Below are 25,684 nucleotides of genomic sequence, written 5' to 3'. Positions count from 1 at the left end.
ATACAGAGCTGACTTATACAGAGCTGACTTATACAGAGCTGACTTATACAGAGCTGACCTACACAGAGCTCACTTATACAAAGCTGACCTATACAGAGCTCACTTATACAAAGCTGAAATTACTATAAAAGCCTCCTGACTTGACTTAACTTCATTATTTCTTCTGAGATCAAAACATAAAGACACGCCAGCAAGCAAGCCAAAGACCACAGTGCAAGAAACAGTCACCACTAGATTACTTCCTGTTATGCTTCGGTGTACTCTGTTTTGGTAATGCAACAGGGATCTTTTTGTTTTTTAACACAATGTGCTTATGTACAGTAAATGGCCAAAAGTATTGGGACACCTGCGCATTCATTGTTTCTTCTAAAATCAAGGCTATTAAAAAGAGTTGCTCCTGCTTTTTTTGTTGGAGGAACTGACCCTACTGTCCAGAGAAGGAGGTTTTCTACTATTTTGGAGGAACATTGCATTTCATTCAGTGACAAGAGCATTAGTAAGGTCAGGATGTTGGATGATGATCACCAGTTGGGGTCCTTATCATCCCCAACTCCCCAACTCATCCCAAAAGTACTGAATGGGGCAGCATGTCAGTGCTGAAGGCACAGTAACAGAAACAGTGTGTTTAACTGTAAGGGACACTGAGATGTTTGTATAAAGATGAGTTATGATCATTTATGACATACATAAACATAAACCCACAAAAACGCCACAAGCGGATGTCAACAATAAAAACATGAGGATATGAGCTCTTTAACACAAAGTTCTAACAGTGCTGCCTGTGTTCAGAGGAGCTGCTGATGAGCTGTATTTCAGCCCCATGCAAATGTTGGTCATTCAGAAAACACACTGAGCTGTAAGTGTTTTATCTGCAGGTCCTCTACATTTGACTCCTGCAATTCCTCTTTACCTTAGATAATAGACATAGACATATTTTATGTCTGAAGCTTCTTTAGTTTTACATTGACGCAGGTTAAACTAATACCCCACCAGTGAGCAATGGAGCTACGAGGCTAATGTAGCTAGCAGGTGATGGAAGCTTATATCCCACCAATTAGCATCAAAGGTTCAGCCAACATACACTATGTGTCTATGGTTTAAGTTGCACCCATTGCTGAGACAGATGTTCAAATCCACACCCACAGCTTGTCTAGTTCCTGTAGAGAAGAAGTACTGCAGATCAACATGAACTTATTGGCAGCATGCTGCCTAAAGCCAGGCCTGGGCTCACTGTAAATGAAATATCAGTTGCAATATCATTGCTGGTGAAAATATCAATACTCCAGTGCTGTTTATAAAGCAAAATATGTAGCTGCCATACAATTTAATATTTACTGTAAATTAATTAGTGTATATTATACTATGATTTATTCAGTGTCCACTATGTATTGTTCACTAGGAATACACTAAGAGTTATTCAGCCATAAATTCTGATTATTTTAATAATGTGAATAAGCTGCTTTAAAAGAAATAGAAATAGAAAGAAATAGTAGTATAGCAAGCGACAGTTTTAATGTATTTCATGCAGTTCTGTGTTGTGTAATTATGCCTTTTTAAATATTAAAACTTTACGAACTGTTTACAAATTACGAGATTATGTTGCATTCATTTTGGAGCGCCCTCTAGTGCCTGACCAACCTAGCAGACATTACTGAGTGGTGGTAAGAGCTCATTACCAGTTAGTGCACAATATAAATATATTATAAATAGATACAAATGAATAAAGATTAAAAGAATAAAAAATGACAGCTTGAGTAGCTGTAGATGACTAACTGTGGAAAATAAAGCTTCAGTGTTTGTTATAATATTAGTTTTTCTAAATGCTTTGTTGCGTGGTTTATTTGAATGTTTTATTGTTTAAGGCCTCAGAGATTACTGTTACGAAAATTGTGTATCATCCCTGATGGGTAAATAAAACTGATAGAAATGAAGGGTTTGCAGTCATCATTCAGAGCTTCAGAAGACAAGCTGTTTTTCTAAAAGCTTCTGAAGAAGAAGCACAGAGAACAACAGTACATCTCAGGGACTAGATAAGCTGAGTGTACGTGCTGTTTGCTTAGTCCAATGTACATTAACTGTGTGTGTGTGTGTGTGTATGTGTGTGTGTGTGTGTGTGTGTGTGTGTGTGTGTATAAGTGTGTGTGTAGGATCGTGTGTACTGGACGTATGTTAGCCTGGCTTGCTCTCACTGTGAGCTGCTGATGAAACTACCTCCACCATGTTTGGAGGCTGTACTTTAGCCTGGCTAGCTCTCACTGTGAGGTGTTGATGGTGAAACTACCTCCACCATGTTTGGAGGCTGTACTTTAGCCTGGCTAGTTCTCACTGTGAGCTGCTGATAAAACTACCTCCACCATGTTTGGAGGCTGTATGTTAGCCTGGCTAGCTCTCACTGTGAGCTGCTGTTGAAACTACCTCCACCATGTTTGGAGGCTGTACGTTAGCCTGGCTAGCTCTCACTGTGAGCTGCTGATCTGCTTCTAAATGGTGCTCTATTATGCCACCAATCAGAGCTTCAGATTATATAGGAGTGAATTCTGGGACTTCTACACACACCTCAGTCCTCCTTTCCCTCTGGCTGCAATGGCCCATGGACACTTTCACTATGGTGGCTCTACCCTTCTCCCGGTACCCTATTATCACTATCATCAGCTAAATCATCTTCTTCGCCCATGACGATGATTCTGCACACTGTTACAGCTGACAGCTGTGCTCAATTAGTGGGATGTTGTAGAGCCAAGGTGTATGGAGAATGGACAGACACCCACACCTTCTCTCACCCTAATACAGTCCACACTGTGACGTCTCGCTAGTGTCATCTGAGCCAAGGGTGGTAATGGGTATATTAATGTACTGTTAGGTAGGTGGTACATCTGGTATGATCCAAACAGCTGAGGACATTATGGCAGAATAAAAATACACCAATAAATGCAAAGTTAAGAGTTCTACTGTCTTTTAAATGAATTTACTGAATTTCACTTAACTAAACATGGCTTGCGCAAAAGGCTAAATCTAAATATATAAATAGAAAAATCCACTTTTTTCTGCAGAGGATTTACATCCTGATTTGTCAGTAGATGTACACACAGGCTGAGGAACTTCTCTTGTTTGCTTTTAATAACCGTGTCCTTTTCTGCTTAGTTTACCTTCCTCAGAGTTTATTGTGAACTAACCACAACAGCCACATCCTGTGCAGAAACATGGCCTGGTTAGGCAGTAGTGATCAGATGACGCACACATCTGAAGGAACATTCTGAATGATTCCAGTTTTTCTGGGGCTTTAGTGGAATGTGGTGACGTATGGAAACATGTCCCTGACATTTGTACATAGTGTTAAACACACACACACACACACGTACAAACATGCCCATCTGTGTCTTTCACGCATTGTTGTGACATAAAGGCAGTGCTGTCTGAGTGTAGATGATCACCGGCACTGCCTTTTCTCAGTGAAGCTGCTGCTGTTCTGTTGGGTAAAACCATTAGAACTGCTCCAGAATGATGGTAATAGTCCTTTATCTCCTCAGTAAATCACTGATATCAGAATAAACACTAATAATATCACTCCTACAGAAAGTGGTGGAGGTTCTCCATCACTGTGTTCATCATTAGAACATCTCCAAAGTTCTCCTCATGGAGTCTAGTATTATTTAGAGTTCTCCTCAGATCAACACCTGGTTTGGTGGTAAATCAGGGCTTAATGATGGTAAATCAGGTGAGCTGCTGCTGCTGCTGCTGCTGCTGATGGAGTTGATTGAACACATCCTCCACGCTGTGCTGGCTGGACTGGGGGGTGTCCAGGAGAACCCTGGAGGAACCGAGCTCTGTTCTTCAGACTAGCTCACCGACAAGATCTCACTACTTTCTTTCTTCAGAATGAGAAGCTCTTGTTTCTCCTTTTTACTGGATTTATGTTGAGCTGCTTTATCTGTTCTGATGAGATCTGGAGCTTCTGCAGTAGAACCCTCTCACTGCTGGTCCTGCTGTGGTATCTGGCACCAAGACCAACATTAGCAGCAGATCCTTTAAGTCATGTGGTGTGTGTGTGTGTGTGTGTGTGTTTGGTAGGAGAAAAACAAATATGTATTTACATTTAATTTACATTTGCGGCATTTAGCAGATGCTCTTCTCCAGAACGACGTACAGAAGAGCTTCACTGGATTCTACTAAATACAGAAGTCAGTATGGAGACCATAATACTCTACTCTCAGAAGAGGTTCAGTCTGGGTTTGAGCACAGCGAGTGTTGGACTCTGCTGTTCGGACACCCAGGGGAAGCTCGTTCCACCACTTCGGTGCAGGACAGTAAAAAGTCTGGACGCTCGTCTTCCGTGGATCTTAAAGGATGGCGGGTCAAGCCGAGCCGTACTTGAAGCTGGAAGGGCTCTTGGTGCTGATCGACTTTTGACCATCGCCATCAAGTACGGAGGAGCTGGCTGGTCCAGTCAGGGGTCTGAATCTGATGAGAGCAGCAGCTACAGGAAGCCAGTGAAGAGAGAACACAGGAACTGAACATGGCTGAACTTAGAAACCTTGAACCCAACCCATGTCGCTGCGTTCCGGATTTAGCTGCAGGCTCCATTTAAATACATGTTTTACATATATGTGCATAAACATGTACAGATGAACCCCAGCCTGAAACCCAGGCCTGTCGTCTTTTGCTTCTAGCACACATGCATCACATCTCAGGGTTCAGGAGCAGAGAGGGATTTCTGTACAGTTAGAATTCCACAAACACTTCAAACTGTGTATGTCCTATTTTGTTCTTTGTAATTATGTGTATTCTGACCACTGACTTTGTTTATTTGGGTTTATTCTAATGTTATATACAGTTGTAATGGTAGACACTCTCACTGACCATTAGAGTAAATTACCGGTAACTTTCCATGGGAACTTTAGCTAGTGAACTTTGTACTGTGAACTGTACTTTCCATGAACATTTTTGGAATTTTGGGAATTTATGGGAATTTATGGGAATTTGTTTGAATTAGTTGGAAACTAATTTAAGGAATTTTATCATACACTATCTTCAATGTACCATTTTTTTGTTTGTTTTTTGTCAACAGCAAACTTGAAGGCATAACAATACAAATAAAATTACGGGAATAAATGGGTATAAAATTATTATACCTATTTGATGTAATTAGATATGATACCAAAACAGTTGAAAGCAAAGCTGCTCCTAAATCCCCGACACATGGCCCATTACTCACTCCAGGGCTATTGAGACCACGCCCCTGCATCAACTGTCCATTCCTCCATCACATGATCAGCACGTGTCCAACATTAACATATAAGGCCCTACATGGCCTCGCTCCTGAGTACCTGCCAGATCTTATTACATATTACGAACCATCAAGACTACTTAGATCTCAGGGTGCTGGACTCTTACTCGTTCCTAAAATTCAGAAAACCTCAGCAGGGGGAAGAGCCTTTTCTTATAAAGCCCCCCAGCTCTGGAATAACCTTCCAGATAATGAGCTCCCGTGTCTGTGTTACCTTCTGGCTCTCTCCTTTTAATTAGACTGTTATAGTCAGACCTGCCGGAGTCGTCAGACACACTCTGATACTGATCAACATTCTCTGATCTCTATAAAATTCTCTCAGAACTAACTCTGTCTCTTTACCTTCTCCCAGTAAATGACCATCCAGCCCGACCTGCTGGAAGACTGACCGCTATAGGTCCCCTCTACCTGCATCAAACCAGCTGCCACCTACCAGTCCAACCATCAGGCCCCCCACCCACCACCACCCATAGCAGACCAGCAGCTCACCTGCCTACCACTGCTACCTGTTTAATGACCATGTTAAACCTAAATGGACTCAACTCTCTGCACTATTAATATCACCATTATTAACTATCTGTTGTATCTGCTTTGGTGATTTTTATCATTAATGTTTAAATAGTTCTGATCAGAGGAGGTCGGGTCGAGTCTTGGTTCCTCCCAAGGTTTCTTCCTCCAGCTCTGAGGGAGGTTCTCCTGCACTGTCGCCGTTGAGGCTCACTGGGGGTCTTTGATCCTTCATGTTTTACGTTATTTGTTTTTTTGTCTCTGTCTTTTACTAATTACTAATTATGTAAAGCTGCTTTGTGACGATAACAGCTGTAAAAAGCTCTACAAATAAATCTGACTTGACTTGACTAGCAACAGGTTAGCTTACCAAAGCTAGTATAGGCTTCATATATATTTTTGCCTCAACAGGTTTCTGTAACCAAGAATAAATATTTATTAATTATTTATTAACATCAAAAGGGTTTCATTTCAGTCTTCATTCGTGACTTCTTGCGAAAGCTGTCACAGCCGTCACTGACTCTGTGTAAGAGTGTGTGAGAGTGTATATGTGTGTGTGTGTGTGTGTGTGTGTGTGTGTGTGTGTGTGTGTGTGTGGTTTCTCAAGATTAAAGTTGAGATGGGTTTTACAGCAGTGCTGCTTCAGTCAGAATGAAAGTATGTTTGTTGGGTAATTACAGAGAAGTGCTGAGTTCATTACAGAGAAGTGCCACATATAGAAGAAAAGTGATAATAATATAGGTAATACATCATAATTACTAAAAACTATATATGTAAATAAATAACTTAAATAATTAGGATTAATAATAAACCAAATAATAAAGACATTAGAAATGATGATATGTAAGAGTATAGGTAATGAATCATGATTATAAGTGAAACATATATGGAAATAAACAAATTAATAATTAAATAATAATAACTGTTGTAGACAATATAAATAATGATAATTAGAAATTAAAATACACAATAATATGAGTTATAAGTAATTAAGACTAAATTTAACTGATAATAAATAATGATATTTATTAAATAATGATATTTATTAACCGGTGTCTGTCTGAATATGCATCAGGTTAGAGACAGACTGTACGCCCACTTTGCTTCTGCACACACACACTAAGATAGCCACTGTAATTGGGTGTGTGTGTGTGTGTCTGAGTTCTGTTTAAGCAGCACAGTAGCTGAAGGCTACCAGTGAACAGTCCTGTAGTTTACTGGTCCAGGGCTCTGCTTTTTCTGGATTCCAACTGGATTCCAACGTTTGCCCACCGGCAGAGAACCTTAGAAGTCCAGTCAAATTAGTTTGTAGACCCCAAGTGAGCGAGACCAAAAAAACTCCCTCAGAGCTTTGGAACTTTGAAAGGATAAGGTGTACAAATAATAATAATAACAATCTTCCATCAACAGGAATATAAGAACGTTCAGCAAAGCTTTGAAAGGGTTGCAGGAAGGTCAGTCTGTAACGTTACAGGAGTAACATGGTGTTCATGGGGTGTCCTCATTTTCTATATGGGTGGACAGATATGATGGAATGGGAAGTTATCTTGAAGCATTTCTATTGGCCCAATGAATCTCCCTTGCCAACACCACATAATAACGCCCCTCGTCTGATAAACCCTCTCTGGTGGAACCCCACCGTCTGAAATAGGGTTGCTGCGGTATAATGGTACCAATCATTTCATATTTATACCAGCTTTATATATATATATATATATAGCTCACCAAGTTTACAAAAAAAAGTCGATAGTGAAAATAATCCTTAGCTGGTTTCAACACTGTACAAAAGAGCTCAATAACATAAACAGCTTTCTTATCTTTTTTATTTATTTTAAGTATTTATTTATTTTTTTAAAAAGGAGACTTCAGGAGTTTTCTTTTTTAAAAAACCTTCAATTTGTGTGTGTTCAACTAAAAAAACATTTTTGATTCCTTTAAGGGTCATTATTACTGATAATAATAAAATAATTAAATGTAAATAAAAGTAGGAATTGTGAAATAATAATTAATTCATAATTCAAGATAATAATTTGATAAGAAATCTAAATAAAAAGAGGAAAATATAATGGCAATAAAATAATATTAATACTATTATGAAAAAAAATCGATATGTATGAAAAGAAATATCTAAAATAAACCATTTCTATTAAAAAAAACACTTAAACCAGCTGACTGCTGTCATTGAATGCAGTGAAATCCTCACAGCAAAAGATCTAGTAGAAAGTCTTCTTCTCTGGACAGTAGAGACAGTTACTCCAACAGAAGCAGGGTCAGCTCTTTAATACCCTTGATTTTAGAGGAAGCAGTGGATGAGCAGGTGTCCCAATACTTTAGTCTATTTTATAGTGTAAGTGAAGAAATTGTAAAGGCTTGTTTCACACAGTTTCTGTTGATGTAATGAATGTAAGAGATTTCACATGTAACATATTTAGTGTGCCATGACTTTTGCACACGCTGCATTTATTATTTCTCCACAATCTGTTAAACGCAGTGAATAATTAGTAGAATGTAAAATGTGCAGCAGTCCGTCTCTGTAGAGGATACACTTAGGACCTTTACCCTGACCCTGGTTCCGCTTTCAGCCAAGCAGGACACATTTCTTTTCCTAAGATATTTGGGTTAAATTTACAGATCCTTCCTTTCATTTTTGGCGAAGCTATTGCCATCGTCCCTGATTCTGGGAACACACTGCTGGAACACACCAACATCAGATCCGAAAGAGTGTTTATGAACATGCATTCCTTATCAGTGTGCTGGGAAGGGAACTGGCAGGGAATGCTCCATGAAGAGGTTTAGGAATCTGGTTTAAACGGCAACTGCCTGTTCTGCTGTGCCTTTTTAAATGTTTGTCACATACACACTCCCACACACTCCTACACACTTCTACACACTCCTACACGCTCATACACATTCCTACACGCTCATACACACTCATACACAGTCCTACACACTCATACACGCTCATACATGCTCCTACATGCTCATACACACTCATACACACTCCTACACACTCCTACACACTCCTGCACACTCCTACACACTCCTACACGCTCATACACACTCCTACACGCTCATAGACACTCATATACACTCCTGCACACTCCTACACGCTCATACACACTCAAACACGCTCCTACACGCTCATACACACTCCTGCACACTCATACACACTCATACACACTCCTGCACACTCCTACACACTCCTACACGCTCATACACACTCATACACACTCCTGCACACTCCTACACACTCCTACACGCTCATACACACTCCTACACACTCCTACACACTCCTACACGCTCCTACACGCTCATAGACACTCATACACACTCCTGCACATTCCTACACGTTCATACACACTCCTACACACTCCTACACGCTCATACACACTCCTGCACACTCATACACACTCATACACACTCCTGCACACTCCTACACACTCCTACACGCTCATACACGCTCATACACGCTCATACACACTTCTACACACTCCTACACGCTCCTACACGCTCATACACATTCATACACGCTCCTACACACTCATACACACTCATACACACTCCTACACACTCCTGCACGCTCATGCACGCTCCTACACACTCATACACACTCATACACATTCATACACACTCATACACACTCCTACACACTCTCAGGACCCCCTCGTACCGTAAGCTAAACCCACACTGCTGCTCTGATCACTCTTTTTGTTGAAGTGGATCAACAAATCATACAGTCCCCAAACATGGTGGAGGTAGTTTCACACTGTAAGGGTTTTCAGTCTTTGGTGAAAAAATGATTAAGTCAAATGAAGACAGAGTCTAAAGATATGCTTCACCAGTTTAATGATGGAGAATGCTGGTCAAAACAAGTTTTTTTCAAAAATGATGAATCACAGTATACAAATCAGGTTTTAGATCAAGTTCAGTAAATCAATAAGTCAGAAATCAATAAGTCCTCAATAACCTCCGTGAGGAAGAGTTGAGCTGAGAGAATTTTCTAAGTATCGGCTAAGGATCAGGAGTGTGCTGTAGATGTGATGGTGGGTCAGGAGTGTACTGTAGATGTAATGGTGGGTCAGGAGCATACTGTAGATGTGATGGCGGGTCAGGAGCATACTGTAGATGTAATGGTGGGTCAGGAGTGTACTGTAGATGTGATGGTGGGTCAGGAGTGTACTGTAGATGTTATGGTGGGTCAGGAGTGTACTGTAGATGTGATGGTGGATCAGGAGTGTACTGTAGATGTGATGGTGGGTCAGTCAGGAGTGTACTGTAGATGTGATGGTGGGTCAGTCAGGAGTGTACTGTAGATGTGATGGTGGTCAGGAGTGTACTGTAGATGTGATGGTGGGTCAGTCAGGAGTGTACTGTAGATGTGATGGTGGTCAGGAGTGTACTGTAGATGTGATGGTGGATCAGGAGTGTACTGTAGATGTGATGGTGGGTCTGGAGTGTACTGTAGATGTGATGGTGGGTCAGGAGTGTACTGTAGATATGAGGGTGGGTCTGGAGTGTACTGTAGATGTGATGGTGGGTCAGGAGTGTACTGTAGATATGAGGGTGGGTCTGGAGTGTACTGTAGATATGAGGGTGGGTCTGGAGTGTTCTGTAGATGTGATGGTGGTCAGGAGTGTACTGTAGATGTGATGATGGGTCAGAAGTGTACTGTAGATATGATGGTGGGTCTGGAGTGTTCGGTTTAAACATTACCATCAAATTGATTCATTTGTGAGTGAATCTTGAGTGAGTGAACCTTTTTACTTGAGTATATATTTATTCTACATCGGAGTGTTAAAGATTCATTTGAGAAAATACTTATTTGCTGTTTTCTGTATTTCAGGGTTTTTTTTTATCAGAATCCTTCATCAGAAGCAGTTAGGTGTTTAAATGAATGTAGTGGGGGGGGATGCCCTTTTGGAATTGATATGAATCCTTTGGTACACTTTCATTGTTCTGAATGAATCTGAGTTGTTTCTGTAAATGATTCCCTTTTTTAAAAAGCAGGTATTTTTCAAGATGACTCTGAATCTGTATTCGACTCTTTTGAACGTTGATGAATCGGTACTTGCCTACTGAAGCTGCTGTTTGTTCCTCGTGTTTAGCTGCAAGCTTGTTCTGATTCATTAGCTTTCATTTGATACAGTGATTGTGTTCATCAGTGAGGAATCAGGAATCAGTCAGGTTATTATATATTGGTTATATATTTATATTTTTTTATTAAGGTACACTTTTTGTTTTGAGAGCTGATTGTTTTGTGTGTGTGTGTGTGTGCGCACAGACCCCTTAGACCACCTACATACTTTGACGACGTTGAGCTCTGACAGGTGTGTGTGTGGGCAGAGGGTCAGTGTGGTGTTCAGTGTTGGAACAACTGGGGATTGTTTATTTATTTTTGGATTGTTTTGGAAATTTCCAGCAGAGACTTCCTCTTCCTCAATTAAAGGATGAAGAGTGTGTGAGGAGTGTGTAGTGCGTGTGAAGAGTGGGGAGTAAAAGGGGGAGTGTGTTTTAAAGTTGTAGATCCTCTGTTCTCGACTGTGTGTTCATTAATGTTATTAAAGTGTTCATTAGATTGTGTGTGTGTGTGTGTGTGTGTGTGTTTTCATGCTCTCAGTCTCCGGTGGTGTGTGTTTCCAGGTGATAAGGATCCTGAGGGAGGACAGATGAACAACCTGCAAATACAGACCTACACACACACACACAAACACACACACACACACCCACATCCTCATCTGTTTCTCTGTCTGTAACTCTCTCTCTAACTCTCTCCCATTTATCTCCTCCCCCTTTCTCTGTCTTACTCACTGAGGGGAGGGCTATGAAGTGTAAAAGTGGGTGAGAGAAAGGTAGAGAGAGCTGCGGAAGTGAGTACAGCATATACAGCACACACACACACACACACACACACACTTCCACACTGAGTTGTGCTGAGGATCATGCTCCAGTGGAGTCTGGCTGTGTGTTCTGGGGGAAGGTAAGCTCAGTACTGTAGTGCAGTTTGCTGGACGGTGGTGTAATTAAAGGGCTGTACTGCTTCTGGGACTTTGAGTGACCCTGGAAGAGCTGAGGGCTGTTCTGACTCTGATGGTGTAGAAGGTTCTGAGGTGGAGGCTTTGGTTCTTGCTGGTTCTCCGGAGCTGATCTGGATGGACCTGTTTTCGGTGTCTGAACTGAAATCTAAAAATTTCACATTTCACTCGTTTTTATAATGAACTGAGTTTCTGTTTCTGTGTCCTGATTATACTGAACACACACTGCTGCACAAACACCACCACCTCACTGAGATTCCTATTTTATACAAACTGCTGCTGAGTTCATCATCACTCATAATTCATCTTAATATTAATGAACTGCTACTAATTATTGACTGATTCAGCCCAAATTACCCAGATCCACTGAATCACTGCTGGGAGAGATTCAGTACTGCAGAGTCTGAAATCCAGGATTTAGGGGGTTATTGTAAAGCTTCTGAGGCTCAGGGAGATTATTCAGCTTCATTCAGTAACTCCTTAATAAGGTGTTCAGTATCTCCTGTAATCAGCAGTCTGCCGTGCAGTCTCCAGTCTGGAGGCGGCTGGGTGATTTCACAGGGAGTCCGCAGTGCCGAGTAGGGTCTGTGTTGTGCTTGAGCTGTTTGGGTAGTGTTGAGTTAGTGTGTGGGTAGGGGTTAACATTAACATGCATTTAATCAGAAATGGGTTAATAAAATATATTCAATACAAATATATTCATTGACAAATTTAATAAATGCCAAATATAGGTTTTATGTTTATATGTATTTTTAAATATATTTACATTTATATTACATTTTGTCCATATTTATATTCAAATGTATTTGGTAATTATAATAAATATATATATATATATATATATATATATATATATATATATATATATATATATATATATATATATATATGGGATGTTTGAGTGCTGTTAAGTTGCATTTGGGTGATGTTTGTGGTTTTTGTGTTTTTACAATAAATAATTTGGTAAATATGGGCCTGTGACACTGAATTGAGCATGTTTCACAACTCAGCACTGGGTCAGAATTTACCAAAATATAAGGGATTAAACACTTTTAGTGAAACGTTTTTAATTTTTAATGAAATGAAAACTTTAAAATGTGTTTTAGTTTCAGTTTAAAAACCAGGATGTAGATCCAGCTACATCTTTACTGCGTGTCTGTACCCGTGATGCTGGTCTGTGCCGTGTTAAGTGTATATTGGCTAATACTCAACTTTCAGATATGCTACATACCTGTGTACAATATTACCTGTATAGTTAAAATAAGTGTGAATATATTTGAATATATTCTACAATACAGTTTCTATGTGAATTAATTAGAATGAAATGAGATTCATATTTTTCTATATTAAAACCTGTGCAACTGAATTTAAATCTGTATTAATGTTTATGCTAATTCTGCTGCTTATTCCAACATTTAAAAATAAACTTTTACAAACACACAGCCAATATATTAAACACTGAACAGTCAGAACCAGTGTCTTATCCACAGTACGGCGAGCAGAAGAGCAGTGATGTACAGTCTAGCTAGGTTAGCCATAGCCGACTATGCAAAAATAAATACATACATCACACAGATACTGTTAATATCTGCTTAAACCTCTTATATTCAGATAAGCATTTGTTAAACATCGTTAAACAGACTACAGCCCTCCTCCAGTAAAGAAGCATCATCGCTTTATAGCGCTAATGTTAGCAGGTTATAGAGCACCAGCATTTACCAATCCTACATCAGCACATCAGCAGCTCTGAGGAGCACAGTGTCTCAGAGATTCAGCTGGTAATAAAACCCATCTTTATGAAATTATCTACAGGAGTGCCTTACAGGAATCCAGCCTTACAGGAATCTAGTAACAAGCAAACAGATCAACAACAAAAAAAACAGCCGAGCAGGACGAACACCACAGTGCAGGAAACACTCCCTCAGAGCTGGAGGGGGAGCCCATCGCTTGTTGACCATTTAATGTGAAACAAAAAAAAAGGTCACTGTGACAATGCACAAGTCTGTTGTTGTACTGATATACTTTGTCCACTATTTGGACAAAAGTATTGGGACGCTTGCTTTTGGTACACTGTTTCTTCTGAAATCAAGGCTACCAAAACGTTTATCCAAAAAGTGTACTCAAAAGTACTGGATGGAGCTCCACCACCATCCTTCCAGAGAACACAGTTCCTCCACTGCTCCACAGCTCCTTAATGCTGGGGGGCTTTATACCCCTCTAGCCCATTCCTGGTATTAGGCAGCATGGAGCCAATAGGTTCATCATGTTGATCAGCTCCAGAGAGTCCTATTCTATTGGCAGTACTTCTTCTCTACAGGGACGAGACAAGCTGGGTGTGTGCATTTGCACATCTGCGTCAGCAATGGGTGCAACTTAAAGTAGCTAAATGCATTCATTAGTACATACAAATAGTGTATAAGTATAGTAGTGGTAGTAATAATAATAATCATAATCATAATCATAATAACAGGAGCAGCAATAACAAGATTAATAGTTAGATCCTATGTAAACGTCTGTGCAGTCAGCTCTTCCGTAAGTGTCAGGTCTTACAGTAAAGAGATAATAAGCATAAAAAAGCATCATCATCCATAAAAAGCCCAAAAGCACTGAGTCCCATTTTACATCCTTACTGAGTTTCCTCTCATGTGATCCTGTTCCCTCGATCTGAAGCCAAGTTTAACGACCTTCTGTCTGTTGTTCTCTTAGGTGACACCAGCTGACCATGGATCTCTGCAGTGAGTATTCCCACACTTCTGCTTTCACTGATGGCACTTCTGTAAAAGTTCAGTGTTTCAGTTCCTGTAAAATAACCCATCAAGTAGAACAGCTATTATTATCTCTCCTGCAGAACATCTGCCTCAGGTCAGTATTAGATGTGTTATGCTGCTCAGTTAGTTATTCCCAGATCACCCAACTAGCTAGGAATCACTTGCTGCTACCATGTTAGCTGCCAGAGCTGCCCAGGTTGAACAAAACTCTGGGTGGAGGATTTTGACTGTCTGGATCTGAGTTTTTCATTGCTATCAGCTTCTCCTGAGACACGTCTAGCACCACCTTTTAAAAAAGAGTTCTCCGAGTTCGAATCCCGTGCCATGCCACTTTGCCTTTAGCAGCCGGAGTCTGAAAGAGCACAACTGGCCGTGCTCTATCCGGGTGGGTAGATGGCGCTCTCTCCCCTCAGCACTTTTAAGCGATGTTGGCCGGCACAGGCGTCCGTTAGCTGGTGTGGAGGAGCTGGGGACCCGGAGCTTTCCTCCGAGCATGTCTGGCTTCACCTGTATTGGAGGAGACATGTGTTAAGCTCTTAACCTCTCAGTGTCAGGAGCATTGCTAGTGCTAGGAGGGTGGTGGGGGGGTTACGAATTGGTGAGTATATTGGCAGAACCAAGTTAGGAGAAAAAGGTAAACAATTCCAGATAAATTAATTCATGAAATTACAGTTAAGTTAAATGAAGTTTAATTAAAGTTAATTAAATTAATTTAACAGGGATGGCGTGTGGTGGTGAACCACTTTTGTTTCCCTAAAGAACCCATCTTGTACTAGAGATGTGAGAGTGTAAAGCTTTGTTCAATTATAGTGAACATCAAGTGGATTAAAAGGTTCTTCACACGCCTCTTTTATGATAGTATGATAGTATTAATAATAGCTTTTTTGTGATCTCACACCCTCTGCAGCACCCTTATTTTTAGGAGTAAACCACACCTATTCAAACTGATGCTATCGCAACACCCCTAGAGCTTAACACACTTAAGAGGAGAACGGCAACCTCAGAACAGCCAAATGAACATGTCCAAATCCCATCCCCATAGAGAAGTACTGAGCATTGAGCTGTGGAGCAGTGGGGGAACTGTGTTCTCTGATTAGAATAGAAATAGAATATTAGATCCACCCAAAACCGGTTGGCACACCATTCCAAATAACATTTTTTGAACATTCATAATAACATTCTTTGAACTACAGCACAATAGCTCTTGCCTATTCAGGCCCATCGCTGTGGCCCGGCCCGGCCCACCCCCTGTTAGCTGCCACAAAGTGGAAGGAAACTCTGGAGAAATGACTTCAGATTTCAGCTCTATCTTCATGATGGAGATTGGGGGACTAAAATTTGATCATATGATTGGCTGCTAAAATGGCCACTCCCTTTATACTTGATTTGCGAAGTGTGGACCACGCTTGCTTGGCTGAGGAAAGGAAGGAGAACTCCAGAAAATTGGGTTGGAGGTTTGGGGGGCTTTGAGCTGATGGGACCCATAGCCAGACCCCCCTTGCCAGGCAGAGGTTGAGCATAACTGGACCATTAGGAGGAGGGGTGGGAATTTTCATCACATGAAGGAAAAGGGAGAGGAGCGGTTTTATAGTGCATAGTAATGAAGAGGAGTTTAGGTGTGGTCCACTAGACAGAAGGTTCACCTCACTCCTACACTTTCTAAAATGCCATTTAAGGGCATTTCAGTTTTTTTCCGTCTACGTCATAGTCTCCTGAGTCAGGAGGTTCTCTACAGGCACCCTTCACGTTTCACTAAATACCACAGTGCGGGTAGATCAGCACTGCACTCTGTGTCTTCTGTAAACACACACCTGCACAGCTGGTCAGTAATACCACCCAGGCATGCTCTAACCCCCGTCTCTCAGAGAGAGTTTTACTGTAGAAGCTCCAGATCTCATCAGAACAGATAAAGCAGCTGAACACAAATCCAGTAAAAAGGAGAAACAAGAGCTTCTCATTCTGAAGAAAGAAAGTAGTGAGATCTTGTCGGTGAGCTAGTCTGAAGAACAGAGCTCGGTTCCTCCAGGGTTCTCCTGGACGCCCCCCAGTCCAGCCAGCACAGCGTGGAGGATGTGTTCAACTCCATCAGCAGCAGCAGCAGCAGCAGCAGCAGCAGCAGCTCACCTGATTTACCATCATTAAGCCCTGATTTACCACCAAACCAGGTGTTGATCTGAGGAGAACTCTAAATAATACTAGACTCCATGAGGAGAACTTTGGAGATGTTTTAGAATTTATTTCTTTTTAATTTCTAATTTATTTATCAATTAAAAGTTATTAACTTATATGGTGTAGGATGTTTGTGTTGTGTAAAGTCCCCCTGGTACAACAAATAACCAATTATCAGGTGTTAATAACAGATAATTATTAATAACACAGACTATTATAAATCATAGACTGTTATTATTTTTAATATTTACATTTACATTTAAGGCATTTAGCAGACGCTCTTATCCAGAGCAACTTACAAAAGTGTTTTGCTATTTACTTAAAAAAAACCTCAACCTCAGGGTTGTAACTCTAACTCTAGTCTGTATTAACAGATGAACATAATCAGTGATCTTTTAATATGAAAAAACTCAAATTATCCTGTTACCCTTTTGGCCACGATTTCATGGAATGACTCTCCTCCGCCTCCACTATTCAACCTACAACCTCCGTCCTTTCCCTATACGCTCTCAGACTGACTGCTTTCACGGTTTTCTCATTCTGGGTGGTCAAAGGCCTTTTTCCGCTAAAATGTAATGACTGAATGAGTGTAAATGGAAAATGCTGACGTCATGGAAGTTTTCTGAAGGGTGTTAATACTATGCCGTTAAACAGAGTGTGTATCTCACCGTTTAATTTTATTCACCACAGTCCTGTTTAACCCTTATTAGGCCCGTGTACTTTAAACCATGACAGTTCTGACCATCTTCATACTCAAACAGAACCCCCTGCAGGCCTGTCCACTACAGCGCCATACTCAGCAACAGATCCAGAAATGACTGGACACACTGTCAGTGGGAAACAAATAGTGCCTCCCATTCTCCCAGACTCAATCAACTGCACTTGATTTTTTAATACCATTTCTTAAAAGATTTAAAACTAAAAAGACAAATAAAAAATAAAATAATAAAAGAAATGATAAAAATAAAAATGAGGATTACAATTGAGGTATTATGTAAAGTCTAAATCTCAAATAAAATAAAAGGAAAAGTAAAACTGATCTTTAAAAAAATGCAGAAATAAAAATAGAATAAACAAAACAGCAAAGTAAAGAAAAGTGAACTGAAACCTACAACATTTATAAACACTCCAGAATAGCCAGATTAAATCCATAGGTTTTTAATTTGCATTTAAAGATGATAACACAGAAAAACCCATTAGACCACAGAACACAACTAAACTCGATGATAGCAGAATTCTCCCCCTGCTGAAGAAAACATCCAGTCAGGTCAGGAACACTCTGGAGGAGGCCGGCGTGCCGTTAGCCAAGTCTACAGTGATGAATGTAAATACAGATGTTAAAGAGTGAAGCAGCTTTAATCTCTTATCTAAACGTCTTTTAGTGGAACAGAAGTGGTTCTGAGTGTACACATTACCATCTGCCAGGTGCTTATTTACACAACGCATGAAGGTATCCATCATATCTGTTGCTGAAACAGAACAGTGTAGAAACTACAAACCGAATTAAAGGACAGTGAGACACAGTTCCTTCCTCAGTCACGTACGTCTGTCCATCAGCACGGCAGTACTGTAATTGTTGCGCAGCTATATTTAGTCATGTGTCACTGGAGCAACTTTTGGTTACAGTATTTGCATAAGTGGCGCCTGGTCTGATAGAATCGGAGTCAGGAAACTTCCTCTGAACCGGAATCTTTTACAGACCATTTCGATTTCTGACCAAACTTCATTCCACATTTTAATTCCCATCCATCCCAACCACCCATTCTTACCCATCTCCCAGAATTTCTACACTTTCCCAATCATTAGAACAAATCCCCAGTTATTACCATTCACCCCCAGTCATTGCCACCCATCCCCAATCATGATCACCCATTCCTGATCATTACCACCCATTTCCAATAATTTCAGCACATTCCCAATCATTACCATTCATGTACAATCACTATAACCCATCCCCAATTATTACAACCCATTTACAGTCATTAGCATTCATTCCCTGTCATTCCCACCCCATCATTACAACCAATCCCCACTCACCCACAATCATTACAACCAATTCTCACTCATCCCCAATCATTACAACCAATTCTCACTCATCCCCAATCATTACAACCAATGCCCACTTATTCCCAATCATTACAACAAATGCCCACTCATCCCCAATAATTCCCACTTACCCCAATCATTTTCATTAATCTCCAAATATTATAACCAATTCCCACTCATCTCCACTCATTACAATCACTTCCACTCATCCCCCATAATTACAATCCATTCTGATTCATCCCCAATGATTTCCCCTCATCCCTAATCATGACAACCAATGCCCACTCATTCCCAATCATTACAACCAACGCCCACTCATCCTCAATCATTTCCCTTCATCCCCAACCTTACAAGCAATCCCCACTAATCCCAATAATTACAACAAATGCCCACTCATCCTCAATCATTCCCACTCATCCTCAATCATTCCCACTCATCCCCAATCATTAAAACGAATTCCCCTCCCCAATCATTTCCACCCATCCCCAATCTTTCCACTTATCCCCAATCCCCGTTTTACTCATCCCCAATCTGTTCCACTCATTTCCAAAAGACAACCAGTTTTAATCTTAATTTTAAATCTTAACATTTCTTCAGTTTAACATGCAGAATTTCTGGGATCTGGAAAACTGCTCATGTCATCCCACATGAGGAGGGGAGGCGTCAGATCTCAGCAGTTAGCCTGTCTGTAAATGATCCTCCTTAGCCAAAATATTAGAAGCCTTAGTGAATGATCAGCCAAAGACATTCCTTTATGCAAACTCTGCTCTGTGCCATTCTCAGTCCGGTTTCAGAGAAAACCACAGCCCTGACGCTGTACTGCTAGAGACAGAAGGAAGCTCTGCTCTGCCCTTTTAACTGATCTCTACAGCTTGCGACACAGCTGATCATTCCCTGCTAGTAGACCGAGGTTCGACCTTCCACTCAGCTCTGAGGTTCATCACTGGAGACCCTACAATACTCATCACTCCACCCTGGGTCAAAAAGTGGGCGGTGCAGCTGGAAACACACTGGCTTTTGTCCATTTGCATCTTACACCACATCAATGCACAATGCTACAAACAAAGGAAGCAATAACTTTGCTTTTACCGAACTCAGGAAACCTGCTTTCGCCACAGATCACCAGCGAGACAAAATGTATTACAGGAATCTCTAAGACGTCACTCTACCACCTCTAACCACCTCCACTCAGCCTGCAGCTTAATTCACTATTATAATCTATTTTAGTGTTTTAGGTATTTTAGGTTTCATCTTGTTTCCTTTTATTTTGCTTTACATTTCATTTCATGTATTTACTCTTTTTGACTCAATCTCAATCTAACTCAATCCAAGTCTTTCTCATCTTTGGAAATCTAACTTGCTAACTCTCTTCTCTTTCTTCAGATGGCAGGATGAAGAGGCAGAGGCTGGAGCTGGCTGTCCTGTTTGTTATCAGTGTTTTGTGTTTGCTCATACTGCTGAGGACAGACATGGAGAACTATGACCAAAAGGAGAGTGTACAAAAAAGAGGAGAACAGAATCAGGACATGAACAACGCTGGGACACCTCAGTCTTTCCCAAGCTCGTTCCCCAAATGTGAACAGAATAATTCTGCTTCCAGCATTGCAGGATTTTCCACCTTGCCAACACACATTCAGGATTTCCTGTTTTATCGCCACTGTCGCCACTTCCCAATGCTACTCAACGTTCCTGACAAGTGCGGTGGTCCCGAGAAATCCGGAGACGTGTTCCTTTTGTTGGTCATCAAAAGTTCCCCGCACAATTACGATAGAAGGGAGGTCTTGCGGAAAACGTGGGCCGCGGAGAGGCTGCAGGACGGCATGTGGATCCGTACCGTGTTCATATCCGGGACCAGTGGACATGGCTTTGAGAAGCAGAGGCTGAACAAGCTGCTGGAAGTGGAGAACCGTGAACACCAGGACATTCTGCAGTGGGACTTCCACGATTCCTTCTTTAACCTCACGCTCAAGCAGATCCTCTTCTTGGAATGGATGGAGAAGTGGTGCCCCAACGCCCACTTCCATCTCAACGGGGATGATGACATTTTTGCCAACACTGATAACATGGTGGTGTATCTCAAAGGGCTGGACGGTAATGATGGCAGCAAGCACTTGTATGTCGGGCACCTGATCCAGTATGTTGGACCAATCCGAGAAGCGGCCAGCAAATATTACATCCCAGTCCAGGTGCAAGAATCTGAGTCGTATCCTCCGTATTGCGGCGGTGGAGGCTTCCTGCTTTCCCGCTTCACCGCCGCCACCATCTACAACATGTCTAAGTCCATCACCATTCTGCCGATTGATGACGTTTACATGGGAATGTGTCTGGAAAAGGCAGGACTGAAGCCCAGTTCCCACATTGGCGTGCGGACTGCTGGCCTACATGTTCCTTCCTCAAAGGTGGACCAGTATGACCCTTGCTTTTACCGTGAAATCATCCTAGTCCACAGATTTCTGCCTCATCAGATCTACATCATGTGGCATGAAATCCACCAACCAGACCTTAGATGTGGAAAGAGGGAGATTACTGTTTAGAGCAGGTCACGATCGCAAAGGACTGTTGAAATAATCACTGCATCTGAAAAACCTTTAAAAATACCTTTATAAATTAAGGGGAAGCTCAAAAGCAGTGGGTACAGCCTTTCTTACATCCTGGACTTGACACTACAAATATTTCATTTACCCTCGGTCAAACTGACCTGTTTTAAAGTGTTAAAACAGGAAAAATATTTGTAATATTTTTTGGAGTATGACACGATTTCTGCTGGGCTTAATTAGTGTAAATTTATAAATATATGTAAAATAACTACAGTAATTTAAGTCTTTATTTTATTTATGTTTTATGTAGGGTTTTTGTTAATTGTGAATGATTATAGGTAAACCTGTAAGGGGTGAACATTTTGCTTACATTAAATATTGATTATATTTAAATGAATTCAACTAAAGATAAGATAAGATAATCCTTAATTAGTCCCGCAGTGGGGAAATTCTCATTAAAGATAATGTTTATGGAGAAAATGATTATTTATTAACAACTTGTTTAACATGGCTAAACACAGGACAGTTTGATCAGGGGAACATAATTATTAGTAGTACTATTGCCATTCCCTACAGTAGAATATAACAGGAGGGTTTGGTGATGCCAATTTGAAGAACCAATTTTGGTTAAAAAGAACAAAGTTAAAAGAACTGTGTTTGAAAAGGTTCTTCTGTTGCACAGGATAAGGAGCCCTTTGTAGAACTTTTATTTTTAAGTGTGTGCTTTTTTCTGTGGACACCAGACCAGTACATACTAATGCTGTGTTTTATTTACCCCAGAAGTCAAAAGTCTGAGCTGGGAATGATATCACACCCAAGTTAACCTCGTTCCAGTTAAACGATTTTACACAAGTTCAAAACATTTCCAAAATACAGTTCTCTAAAGACTTCTGAGTTTACCACAGCTGATTAGACTTTATCGGTGACTTTAACCAAAATATGTCCCACTATTAGCCTCGTCACAAGGACCCAGAACATTAACTAGAGTAGTGTGTTTAATTTATTGTTTCCAGTTTTTTTTCTATTGTTTTTTTTTTTATCATTATTACTTTGCAAAACTGCGAGTTCTGTGGGTTACTGCTTGGGTCACTTTTTAAACATCCAGTGGAAATACGTCCTTCTAGAACCACAGCGGAGCTTCTTGGAACATCCAGCATCTCTCAGCACGGGAGCTGCAGTGGGTCACATTGTTCTTCTCTGTTTGGATCTTTAGGTGTAAATAAAGCCAGAACTAAAGCCAGAACTAAACGTTAAACAGCTACAATGGAACTGTAATATAAGTGATAAGTATTAGTGTTTGTACGCACTCAGGAAATTACACATCAGAAAGTTCATGAAGGACATGAAACTGGATGAACAGGACTAATGCCTGCATGCTTCTTCTTGCTTCTTCTCGACCCGAGAAGGCAACTGAGGAAGGTGTGTCGAGGGTACAGTGTGCATGCTCTCTCAGAACCCAACCAAACACTCTTAAAAGGTTCCTGGTTGCTTCTTGAATTTGGGGAACGTCTCTAGAAAAGACACGTTGTTGTTAAGGTTCAAAGGTTGTCTAAACCTTTTTACAAAATTTATATTTAATGAATTATGTGAGAAAAGAGGTTTAAGATGTAATGGTGGAGTGTTTCTTATCTACTGCTCAATAAAAGAACTTGAACAGTTTCTTGTTTTTTCTTGTGTTTGTCTTTACAAAAAGAACCAGAAGGACATAATCATAAACATGTAATAATAATAATAATAATAATAATAATATGTAGAGTAATCCTAATTATTATTATTATACACACATGGACAAAATTGTTGTTACCCCTTGGCTAATGAAAGTCAGATATTGTTTTTCAACCATGCTTCAACAGAATTATTTAAAAAATAAACTCATGAAACAGCCTGGACAAAAATGATGGTACCCTTAACTTAATATTTTGTTGCACAACCTTTTGAGACAATCACTGCAATCAAACGATTCCTGTAACTGTCAGTGAGACTTCTGCACCTCTCAGCAGGTATTTTGGCTCACTCCTCATGAGCAAACTGCTCCAGTTGTCTCAGGTTTGAAGGGTGCCTTTTCCAGACAGCATGTTTTAGCTCCTTCCAAAGATGCTCAATAGGATTTAGGTCAGGGCTCATAGAAGGCCACTTCAGAACAGTCCAATGTTTTCCTCTTAGCCAATCTTGGGTGTTTTTAGCTGTGTTTTGGGTCATTATCCTGTTGCAAGACCCATGAACTGCGACTGAGACCAAGCTTTCTGACACTGGGCAGCACATTTCTCTCTAGAATCCCTTGATAGTCTTGAGATTTCATTGTACCCTGCACATATTCAAGACACCCTGTGCCAGATGCAGAAAAGCAGCCCCAGCACATCACAGAGCCTCCTCCATGTTTCACAGTAGGGACAGTGTTCTTTTCTTGATATGCTTCATTTTTCTGTCTGTGAACATAGAGCATGTGCCTTGGCAAAAAGTTCAATTTTTGTCTCATCTGTCCATCGGACATTCTCCCAGAAGCTTTGGGGCTTGTCAACATGTAGTTTGGCAAATTCCAGTCTGGCTTTTTTATGATTTGTTTTCAACAATGGTGTCCTCCTTGGTCATCTCCCATAAAGTCCATGGGAGGTTGGCTACAGTCCCATGGATCTTAAATGTCTGAATAATATGTGCAGCTGCAGTCACAGGAACACCTTTACCTTTAACATGCTTGCCTATAATTTTCTCTCTAATCTCTTGAGACAACTCTTTCCTTCGCTTCCTCTGGTCCATGTTGAGTGTGGTACACACCATGTCACCAAACAGCACAGTGACTACCTGTAGCCCTATATAAAGTAGTATTCAACCCCCTGCAGATTTTGCACATTTAACAAGTTGCAAATAAGTTAGAGCCTTCAAACTTTGAACAAGAGCAGCCTTTATTAACAGATACATAAATATTCCAAACAAAAAATATAAGTTGCTCAGTTAAATTATAATACATTTTAAACATAAAAATGTGGGTCAATTATTATTCAACCCCTAGGTTTAATATTTTGTGGAAAAACCCTTGTTTGCAATTACAGCTATTAATCATTTTTTATAAGACCTGATCAGGCCAGCACAGGTCTCTGGAGTAATCTTGGCACACTCCTCCATGCAGGTCTTCTCCACATTATCTAGGTTCTTTGGGTGTCTCATGTGGACTTTAATCTTGAGCTCTTATTGTATTGTGTTTAGTAATGTCTAAGCTTAGAGGTATCTTTGAATTATTAGTCTATTCTTACTAGCTAAGGTTTCTTTCTTGGGTAAATAGCAAAGCACTTTGTAAGTCGCTCTGGATAAGAGCGTCTGCTAAATGCCGTAAATGTAAATGTAAATGTAGGAGACTGACTAGGCAACTGCAACACCTTGATGTTTTCCCTCTTGAACCAGGCATTGGTTTTCTTGGCTGTGTGCTTGGGGTTGTTGTCTTGTTGCAAGATGAAATGACAACCCATCTTAAGATCCTTGATGGAGGAGCAGAGGTTCTTGGCCAAAGTAGGCTGTGCTGTCCATCTTGCCGTGAATGCAGACCAGATGGCCAGGCCCCTTGGCTGAGAAGCAGCACCACAGCATGGGGCTGCCACCACCATGCTTGACTGTAGGGATGGTATTCTTGGGGTTGCATGCAGTGCCATCCTGTCGCCAAACGTCACGGGTGTGGTTGGCACCAAAGACCTCGATCTTGGTCTCATCAGACCAGAGAACCTTGAACCAGTCTGCCTCAGAGTCCTCCAAGTGATCATGAGCAAACTGTAGACAAGCCTTGACATGGCGCTTTGAAAGTAAAGGTCCCTTCGGGCTAATCTGGAGGGGAGAACATTGCAGTCGAGTATGTTACTTATGGTATTGACAGAAACCAATGTTTAGACTACAGAAAATGGAGTACTGTGTAAAGGATATGAAACTCTGGATGTCACATAACTTCCTTCTTCTTAACAGTGACAACACCGAGGTTCTCCTTTTAGGTTCAAAAGACTCTAGAAATAAACTATCCAACTTAATGTTAGACTTGGCCGATGCTTCCATCATTCCTGGTTTAGCAGCGAAAAATCTTGGTGTCATATTCGACTCAGATTTATCATTTGAGCAACATATAGCCAATATTAGTAGAACAGCCTTTATGAAGCTTAGGAACATCTCCAAACTAAGAGACTCCTTATCTCTACAGGACGCAGAAAAGCTAGTACACGTTTTTATTACCTCAAGGCTAGATTACTGTAATGCACTACTGTCAGGTTGTTCCAGCAGGAACTTCAATAAACTTCAGCTGCTTCAGAACACTGCAGCCAGGGTCCTTATTAAAGCTAGAACATCTGACCATATCAGTCCAGTTCT

The 25,684-nt window shown here is 40.7% G+C and overlaps 1 protein-coding gene across 1 annotated transcript; it reads left to right on the top strand.

Annotated features, from left to right (window-relative positions):
• Positions 1-11,652: 11,652 nt before the first annotated feature.
• On the top strand, positions 11,653-23,002 carry LOC140557100 (N-acetyllactosaminide beta-1,3-N-acetylglucosaminyltransferase 3-like). Its single transcript, XM_072681247.1, has 3 exons — positions 11,653-11,768; positions 14,530-14,558; positions 20,190-23,002. Exons 2-3 carry the CDS (start codon positions 14,546-14,548, stop codon positions 21,338-21,340), a joined length of 1,164 nt encoding a protein of 387 aa, XP_072537348.1. The 5' UTR covers positions 11,653-11,768; positions 14,530-14,545; the 3' UTR covers positions 21,341-23,002.
• Positions 23,003-25,684: the final 2,682 nt, after the last annotated feature.

This window comes from Salminus brasiliensis, chromosome 6 (assembly GCF_030463535.1).
Source record: "Salminus brasiliensis chromosome 6, fSalBra1.hap2, whole genome shotgun sequence".
NCBI lineage: Eukaryota > Metazoa > Chordata > Actinopteri > Characiformes > Bryconidae > Salminus > Salminus brasiliensis.
The sequence above is the reverse complement of the archived record's forward strand: the minus strand, read 5'-3'. Positions and strand labels throughout refer to the sequence as shown.